The 10,183-nt window shown below is 40.4% G+C and overlaps 1 protein-coding gene and 1 long non-coding RNA gene across 2 annotated transcripts in view; one reads left to right on the forward strand and one right to left on the reverse strand.

The window, feature by feature from the left end:
- Hasp (Hig-anchoring scaffold protein) overlaps positions 1-1,075 on the reverse strand; it is a 240,687-nt gene extending 239,612 nt beyond the window's left edge. Inside the window, exon 1 of the mRNA XM_086968731.1 lies at positions 185-1,075. Coding sequence (XP_086824857.1) covers positions 185-254 — 70 coding nt within the window. The 5' untranslated portion in view covers positions 255-1,075. The remainder of the gene's footprint in view (positions 1-184) is intronic.
- A 7,252-nt stretch (positions 1,076-8,327) lies between these two features.
- Positions 8,328-10,183, forward strand: part of LOC147753326 (uncharacterized) — a 2,789-nt gene continuing 933 nt past the window's right edge. The window contains exon 1 of the long non-coding RNA XR_015311519.1: positions 8,328-8,472. This is a non-coding gene — a long non-coding RNA (uncharacterized LOC147753326). The remainder of the gene's footprint in view (positions 8,473-10,183) is intronic.

Consider the following 10,183-nt stretch of genomic DNA (forward strand, 5'->3'; position numbering starts at 1 on the left):
ATTGGCTCATACGCTAGGTTTTGTCACCTCCGTGATGCAGAAATATCATTAAAAGCTCTTGTGAAGGTGATGGTTTATATGCATCAAAAAATAATTTCTTTGGTTCTTAAACCAACACGTCAGAATCGAACCTAATCGATAGAAACATCCCCACGTCCGTAAGCGTCACCTTTTCCCCGCTTACCTTTTGAAGATGCCACTTTCGCAAGGAGCGCTAGAACTCCAAGCAGAAATAGGGCAGAGCTCCCCCCCATTACGTTGCTAAGTCCACAGTTCTAAAAATAATAGTCTTCTCCTTCCTCCTTTGAGCACAGCACTTTCACCACAACAAAAGCACACCAGACAAGACAAACGGATAACTCAAATGGTAATCACCTATACTTATATCAACTAAGTATCAACCAGTTATCACCGCAATATCAACTGCGATCCGCACCGCCACCCTCGGCTTTCGAAATAAACGAGGTGTCCGTATACGACCAGCACTTTTGTCACATGAAGCTAGGCCAAAACTTCCCACCCCCACCGGACAACTGTTGCAACAAGTCACTTCGCGCACAGGCAAAGATAATCTTCACTTGTTTCTTCTTTTGCTGTCAAACTTTATTTTATTGCGTCACACTGCGGCCCCTTAGCCGCTAGAGGCTTCGCCTTTCCCGCTAGCCACTTGGTTAAGCCTGTCCGGCAAACGATCACTTTGAAGATCGGGGCGAACCTCACACTACACTTTTTCCAATAACTTCATCCTCCATTTCAGTGGTCCTGACAGGATAATCATTAATTGGTTTTCTAAATGCAGTTAACATAAACCTCTTTTCCTTTCTGAATGAATCTTTTTTCTTACGTACTCACGCATTTGATCAGCCAACAATTGCTGTGGTCAACATTAGCGATTCGTTACCACGCACAACATTATCTTACCCTTGCCCTTGGTAGTAGAAAGCACACAGCTAGCTAGACATCGACGTATTAATCCCTACTCTCGGCAAACCGACCCAGAACTCGGATCCGACTTGTCAGCCACTGAAATATGCGCGCTCCTTCAACACGTGGTTTTCCAAAGAATGGGCTCTGTCATTTGCCTCTCCACATACCCTTTCCGCAGTGCTAGGAAAGGGAAATCGACCCTTAATAACCCTTTCCTTCTTAAATCAGCCTCAAGCTGCTAATGGCCGGCCCTAACTCTTAGCGCTCTGCAGCAGGAACTTAGCAAGTCCCCAGTAAAGGGTCCTGAGAGGGTCCCGCTGTCTAAATTTACGGTGCTTGACGAAGAGAAAGTAAGGACAATGAAGGTGGCTTCGAAGAGGGCGAAAACATTGTAGAACGGTTTGTAAAATAGAGGAATATGCAGGATCATAGGTTAACAGCTTCATACAAGTGAAGGGATGTGGGGTCACACGTGTGATTGCCGTAATGGTTAGTATTTAAATCCTAGTTTATTGATAATAGATTTACAATATTTACCGATTGTAATGTCCATTTGCTGAGATGTTACATACTTAGATTAATATTGCGAGTAAAGTATGGTAAAATGCAATTGGTTCTTATTAAGCAAACATCTTTACTGCTTCTTCTTCTTAATAAGCCCACTCAATTAAGAAAAAAAGATCACTGAAATTGTCTTGCGTAAAAAGACTACTTCCTACCAATGGCGGTGGAAACTTTCACTCTTTGCTTGAGCAGAACGTTTTCCGTGAACCTCTTTTCGACCTTGGTCTACTCCGACACATGAGTGACCACCATTCCTGAGATCAAGCATATAATTTGCCTTCTGCACTATTAGAGACAGGGTAAATCCGGTTAGCCTCTTGAACAAGCTAGGAAGAAATTTTTGGCGAGTATCTTTACTTGTCACGCTACGTTTGTGCGAGCTATTGTATTCTCGCGTTAGGTACTTCTGAGGACACGTATAGTTTTAATCAGAATATTTCTCTCTACTCAGCATTTTTCATGATACGATTACGTTTCGGACACCTATGTAGCAAGCAGGCTTTCAGCCACATCCGTCAAATAAATTGGCTTTCTATGGCAAGTCTATCCATTGTAGAGCAGTTCGTCTAAGAAGCACTTCATTAGAGGCCACCAGACTTCTTCAAGCATCTTCAAAATACTGGCCAAATACATAATTTAATTTCCAATAATACTTGAAATAGATTACGAATAATCAAATTGCCTTATTAATTTATACAGAAGATTATAAACTAACTTTCGGCAGTACACCAGCATAAGTGAAGCATAGATAAAACAAGTGAAATCACCCCGTGAGATTTCTGCATGACCCACCTCACTCTATCTTCTATGAGTGGAATTTTATGGTAGGCTCCTAGCACGAAACGGAGCCCGCCTGTCTATGCTCGGATTCGCACCCAGACCACAAGATGTCCCTAAATATTAGTACGCAGATACGTTACCCATTAAGCTATCACCAGGACACGTTGGTCTAGCCTACTAGAAGAATAACATACTATGAGTAGGAACCGTGCTGATTGCGCCAAATTCACATAAAGTAAAGGGAATGAATCCGGTCAGCAGTTTTAACTATCTATAAATATATATGTCCAGTGGCTATTATCATTCTATATATCCGTACATTACATGAAAAATGACTGAGTCTGCTTATTTGTGTTACCTATCTTGCCTGTACCACATCAGTTAAATCAAAAGACGTTCTGTTTCCTATATTGCAGGTTATTTTTAGGACAAAAATACTTACGTCCTTTATTCTGTCCCTTTAGCGACTACTTACATTCTAAACAACTAAACCCATTCTCGACTTCTGTGAATCAGTCTTGGCCCCCCGTATACGTCCGTTCCTTCCACATATGTCAAGAAAATCGCTGCACCTCTTCATATTTAGGTAAAAGATAACGCAGTGCAAGACAGAACAGTTTCTTCGACGTCGCATCTGTAGATGATGAGGAAGAGATTACCCCTCCGGTTGTCATTGCTGCTTTTTCCCCAACCCCCTCCATTCAGCACTTTCTTTTAAAAACCCTTTTTTGCCGCGTCGGTGTTGTGGCACACTTAAACGATAAGTCAGTAACACCAAGTGAAAACCTTGAAGCACATTGGCGCAAACGAACATATACATATATGCTCATGAGAGGAGCCGGGGCGATGTAATTTCGAGCCGTACCGGCACGTCCTAGGCTTTTTCTCCGTTAGGAACTGGACGACGAAAGGAAGTTCGAGTGCCCAGTGAACTTTCTATATCTGTGGGACCTAGGATCTTGAAGACAATTCTAGGACTGAACAAAAGTTTAGAAGGAACATGGCCCTGGATCGTTTAATAATGGCGCTACGGCGCATCGAAACCCTGAAATCCGCTCTTAACTTTATAAAAAGAAAAGAGATTTATGTTTAAAAAGAACGGCCTGTGGAATAAGAAGTAGAAAAAGAAGGCGGGAAGAGGGCCCGTCCAAAATGATGAATGGACCCAGCAGTTGTACTTCGATCACTATGACTTATCTTCGCCGTCGACAGTCCGCGCAGATCCTCATCCATCGGTGAGTCATTCCTCCTGCAGTTCCCTTCGACCGTTGCGTAAGCACCACTGAAACACGAAGCGGCAAGATTCGCTCACACTCCGTTTGTTGCGCGCCCTGGTTAATCAACCGCTGATTAAATGGATGAAACGCCACACTTCGTGTGTATGGTACCAGCCTTTTTTTTGTATCTCATTCTGCTAACCTATTCTCATTTTATTAATAATATTATAAAAAGTATTTATATATATATATATATATATATATATATATATAATTTAGTTCAGAATAGTCACTGTCCTACTTAATACATATATATATATTACGTACGTTACTAAAGCTGGTGTATGACCCTGTAGCAGTTATACTGTTCACTTCAGCGGAAAAAAAACAGATTATTGTCGCATAGATTGTAATGCCTAAAATCGATTGGATAGCCAACGCTTACCTTCTAACGAAATCCCCAGTCAGAGTATGGGTGAACCTGTGGGCCAATGTAATTTGTCCTGTTTTACTATCCATTCTGAAAACATCACCGTCGCTTGGAATAATTTGCAGCTGAATAACTACATAATATAGTATAGTTATATGTATTAGTGCACTGTGACACTAACGTTTATTGGTAGCGAATGTATTTTGCTTATAAAGTTGTCAGAAAAAAAAAACAGAAGTTGTAGAAAGTGTTTCAAAAGTGGGGTAGTGTTTTGCGCAATGAAGGTGCTAGGAACTGCTATTGCTTTCGTATTGGGGTTTTTCGGATGGAACTTTGCGCTAATTTACTAGAGAACCATGTCACTCAAGCAACGCGAAAGATATAGTGTTATAGCTTTTTACGTTCTAATTAGGCATTTTTAAAATTAAATTCACTTTTCTGTGTTATATTATTATATTATAAAGTTCTGTGTTATTATCATTCTAGTCTGCGCTATAATTACCATAACATGATATGTTCCGTTCGAGAGCCATGAAGACCAAAAGGATCTTAAAAAGGTCGTGAATAAATATGTTTGTATTTCAAAGCTGCATTGTTTGAAATGGCTATTAAGAAAATTTTTGCCATTACCTAAATTTACCAAATTGAATTTCCTCCAGGAGGCTCACTTAAGTCGTATACGTTGTACTTTTATTGACGCCCATCGATTTTACAAAACTATTTGTACATACATATATATATTAAAGTTTTTTTAATTTAAATGTATGTAAATTTTGTATATATATATATATATATATATATACATATATTAAGGTTTGCCATTCGGACATTGATGCGATGCTTTTTGTTATAGATTTAATTCAAGTAGGGCAAATAGCTTAATCTGTTTATATGAAGGACGGTCACTTTTAGCCTCTAGTTTATCTTACGCTTGGTATGCTGTCTAGGAGAAGATCCTCAAACCAGCTGGCAACGTGTTTCTCTTCTGTGAAATACTCACTTGATTCATGGTTCGTTTGCCTTCACGGATGTGTTCTGTTATTACTCCAGAACCGTCGCCAGAATTGTCGACTGGTAGTTGTCATCAATAGGAACTTACTTTCACTTCTCACGTTCGACAGGTCGCTTGTTCGCTTCGGCTAGCCTGGATTAATTTGTTAAAAGGTTCATCTAACATCCCACATGACGCAGTGGCGAACGACACAAGCGCATCTCGGGCTTCTGCACCTCCCTAACTACGAACGTTCCAGAGTTCCTTTCGACTAATGGTGCATTCCCGCAAAGTTTCACGTAGGAAATGGCGAACGATAACGTAATAGAGGGTATAAATACAAGAAGGGTCCAAATAAAGGTAAATTTACGGGTGTAGCTGTTTACTGGGGTTCAAATAAAGGCCACGAGGCGAAAAGGATTTGCTTGGATAGATCTTCGTATGGTGGTTTAAGTTAAGTAATTTGCTGGTTAAATCATAACTTACGCTACTACTGTAATTACTAATTATGACAATAATTATAATACGGGTTAGGCTAAAAACTAAAAGCCAATCGCTTCGGGAACACGGGTACAATCGTGAGCACCGCAGCGATCTATGGAGACAGTAATGAACTTACTTTCTTCTGTTGTTTATGAAAAATGGACCACTATGTCTTATTGTAAGGCATTAGACGGAGACATCACTTAACGAAAAGATACGAATTCAGAAAAGTCAGCTTAAGTTCTTTGTGCCTATGTACTTCTTAGCGCGAAATCAGAATCCGTTGTTGTCTATTCTGTTTCCCACCTCTCGTTAAATAGCCGATCACAAATCGTTTCAACTTTAACATTACCTTCTTTTTATTGGGTCCCCGTGATAGCTTAATGGGTAACGTGGTTGTCTGTTAATCTTAGGGGCGCGTGGTGGCCTAGGTGCTAGGAGCCAGCCGTCTGATGCGATACCTGACAGCGTTACCGAACGTAAAACTCGAAACATAGAGACCATAGTTGACATAACGTAGAATTCAACGAGCACTCCGATAAACTGTACGCCAATCCACAACGATACAATAATAAGAACAATAATGATGATGGTAGTTCATTGTTTTTTCTTGCAAATGAAAAAATCCTTCTGTGAATCAGGGCATTCCGCATACCCTATGACTATGGATCGGGTAAGCTAGGTTCTCGATAGCAGATGCACTAGCACTCTCTTTCGCTTTCACAGAGACACCTTACATATTCCCGCTCACACATATAGATAGCATGTGTAGTATTTCTGCGCTCAGTTCTGTGTTACCATATTAATGAGGTAAACGAAACATCCAAAGGGGCGATAGTCAAATTGGCTTCCGCTTACTCATTTACCAATCAATGCTGGACTTTCCTCAACGTTGAACATGTACTTTTCGGAGCTTCTAGCTGTAACCAAGCTGCCCTCTTCTAAGATATAGAGATCAGCGCTCTCTTCTTTTACCTTCTGTCTTCTCAGCACTTTTCAAAGATAACGATTAATAAATAGAAGGTCGGCATAGGAAGTAACATCTCCGTGCAAACAGAAGTTAACAAGATGGATACGCACCATCGTACATGACGAAAGTAAACACCCTAGCCAATGCTTGTCTCTATCTTTGCAGAAACTTTACTCGGCCAACTCAGCGATTCGTCTACACGTGTACGGCTCTTAAGAGGATCGATCAAGAGACAAAGGATTTGTTTGCACGTCTAAACTCGTCGAGCACGGTGCGTTACCTCATGTCTGCAGCTAGACAGCTTATCTGCAACCAAATAGGTGTACACCATTATAGTGAAAGACATAAGCTCTCGGATACCCTCAAGGCTCGTACGTTTACGAAACGAAAAAAAAAAAAAAAAAAAAGCTTTCATAAGCTGATTTTTATTACTGGTGCTATGCAGAAAGGAATATTCAACGGCAGCGAAATTCAGTGGAAATGCACATTTCGAAACAACTAGTTATTATGTTCTTAGATATAATAATCGTTGGCTGTCCTACGATTAGCTCGCTTTATAATTGCCCTGTCAAAAACGTGATTAAAGTTTCGAACGCGTATTGATTTTTCAGTCAATGTCTCAGGAAACGCTTAACTGATCCTAATGCTAACTACTTCTACCAGACGCAGTTTGCTTGGCTGTCACTAGACACATCAGTCATAATTTCATCAGAAGATGACCCGAACTTTTTCAATGTGAAACATTCTCTCATTTGTGCTTATCGACTATTACCTACCATTGCGTTGAACAGTTTCTAGGCCGAGATCGACTGAGTTTCTCGTACTTGCACCCTCACTAGTCCTGTAAATACTTTACTAGCGAAACAAGACCAACCATTCTCTGGTGAAACCTATCCTTTAGAGTCATCTTCGGGAAACATACTCCATCAGGGTTAGTGGTTGTAAATTGCGCTAAGAGTCGGTCGATGGGGGGCATCAGGTTTTGGCCGGGATAACGTCTGGGGGGTCAAAAGTAGCCGACTGGTTGGTTGGCTTGGTTCGTAGAGCGTTTTGTAAAGATATCAAACAAGGCGATGGGCAACTGTACGGAGGATGACCGGTGGAGCAGGCGGGAGTGCATGCAGTTACCTGTCATATTCTATTTTTCCCGCCTTCTCTTTATCTCTTCCAATCTCTTCGCTCGCTCAATTGAGTCATCGGCCAGATTGCTGGCGAGAAACGCATCCAGTAGTCATGAACCAGGAGGGGCGCGGAGCAGCGGGGTACAGCGTCAGGTACAGGCTTCTTTGTGCGCAGCTGTAGAAGTATGCGCCACCATTGGATAGTGCAGTGCAGACATCGCAAGCATATATGCGAGCGAACATAATCAATAGAGCAGTATTAAAAATCCGTACCCTTTGATAGTTGTCTTCGGTCTGCAGTGTTCAAGAGTCTGCGCTCGGATGCCAAACAAACGTTGCCTCCTCTTGCCAGTTTCTTCTCGTAATCTCTCGGTCTGAATCTAAATAGGAAGTGAAAAATGGTGTTTAAACTGCAAGTCTGTTAAATCTGATTCCCACAGCCCACTGCGGGCCCATTCAGGATTTAGTGGTTGCATGCCGCGGTCGAGTAGCCGACTGTATTTTGGCAATAAACAACTTGTGCAATTCGAAGCGAAGATCCGGTACCGGGAAAGTCTACCATTTACTGCATTCGAAGTGTCGCTGCATCGAGCTTAGGAAGAGCAGATGGGCGCTGCGGAGTATTCATTTGGGCTATGCGCCGACTTGTCGGACAAATCAAACAAGATCACTAGCTAAGCTGTGCATATGCGTGCTATACGTGAAAGATGAAGACTGAAACCATTGCCAAGCACGCATCTGTATAGATAAGAAAATGAAACAAGCCGTTTCCGATCTAATATGACATGCATATTATTCTGTGCTCTCTATGTATTTTAGATGTTCGGTGTTAGATGATTTGTGCGTTCAGAGATACTGCTGTGTTGGTTCTATGGGTTCTCCCACCTGTTGAGATACAGTGGATTACGTGGTTACGTACCCACGCAGTACGATTTCAACTATATCAAGAATCGTTGGATTTTTCGACGTCACCCTATTCACCTAATTATGTAAGGTTTACTTGCAGATTCAAACTTGTTATTAAGCTGTTTTTATGACAACATATTCACTAATTGTACTTAAGCAACCGTTGTTGACACCCTTGACGGTTAATTCTACTGAGAGCGACAAATGTTATTCGCTTCTTTAATTTATTCGAATGTTGTTTCAAACCACTGACAAATTTCCATAAAAATTCTGCCGCCAAATTTACTAAGAGTTTTTCAAAAGTGGCGCTACTAGACAGAGAAAGATTTCTTTAAGCTATATTCGAATGTACCGTTTAAATGAATATGAAGTAAGTTAATTTACGAAAAAAAAGTCTAGAAAGCTTTAGGGTCTAGAAGGTCCTAAAGGTAAATGGGTATCTATTTCTAAGATTTGACAGGACAGAGATTTTCCTAAAGTCACTTCTATTAATCGAATGCTCCCATGAAATATAAAATCTCACGCACAATACAAAAGAGCTGTTTGAAAACAAAACGCTATCGTTATTTTCCGTGAGAAGAGAAGTCATCTCAGCTTTATTGCCAATGAAGCCTTAGGGATATTCGGGAACGTAAAAATTATCGTCCTTTAAACTTACCGTAAATGATTCATTGTTCTACTACGGCAATACATATATATATTATAAATACATAAATGCGAATTCAACCAGCCCTTATAGCAACGTTTTTGTCATACATTCATCCCGATATAGTATGGTGTAGCGCTAGCTGCTATGCTGACTTCGAAAAGTACCCATGGCCTTCTGTTAAACTTTCTAACACAAATTCTTTCCGCTAGCCAAATAGAGCGGGCTTTCAAATTTCCCCAGTTGATTCTTTTTATGCAGTTCCCAAAGAAGAGGTTACACTGCTATGACTGGCCAACATCGCCTAATGATATCTGCCTCATCGTAGAAACTTCTTATTTCTAGATTCTATTTCTATTTCTAGATCTATTCGTAGACATTTCTTAAATTTGAGTTGAAAACTTTACATTTGTCTGCAACGTAAAAAAAACCTACGAGGGAGGTAAGCAAAAGTGGTCAAAAATCTGGCCACAGCTGCGATCACGGAGATGATATGATGATTTCTTATTCACGTACTGAAATCTAGAAACGCCAATGTATTAAACGGGCCGCTGTGGTTTAGCACGAATCATAATATGAACAGAACGAATCCCAAGCCGGACAAAGTTTCATTTAAAAGAAGGAGTGTGCGCGGAGTCTATTTCCTTTGAATTTTTCTTCCACTTTTGCATAGAACTTAGTATGACGAGCCGACTTTAATGCCAAGGCAAAGCTTCAGTTTGCCATGTTATCAAGTGACGCACGCTTAAAACCTAGTCACCCGAGAAGTTGGAGAAGCTGATGCCAACAGGCAAACTTTTTGCAAATATCGCAGACGTTACTAGCATTAGATCCTATTATATTATAATGGAGATACCTGCAAGCACTTTCTATAATGAGATTAGGCTTTTTAAACTTTTTCCAATATTAATTTAGGTACTTATGAACAGAATACATGATAACGAATAAACATTATTTCCGAAAAGATCAAAATTTTTATTAAAATGCTTGTTGTACTCATTACCAAACTTAGCTATCGCAGTATCTAATCTGATTTATGATTGTTAAGCTTAAAACCTTTAACGATAATTTTGGGTTACGCCTGTAGCTTAGTTCATCCACCGTTACCCCCATAACTCGTCCATTAATTGCGATATATTCTGTATTAT

Source organism: Varroa jacobsoni, unplaced genomic scaffold (genome assembly GCF_002532875.2).
Source record: "Varroa jacobsoni isolate VJ856 unplaced genomic scaffold, vjacob_1.0 scaffold_562, whole genome shotgun sequence".
Taxonomy (NCBI): domain Eukaryota; kingdom Metazoa; phylum Arthropoda; class Arachnida; order Mesostigmata; family Varroidae; genus Varroa; species Varroa jacobsoni.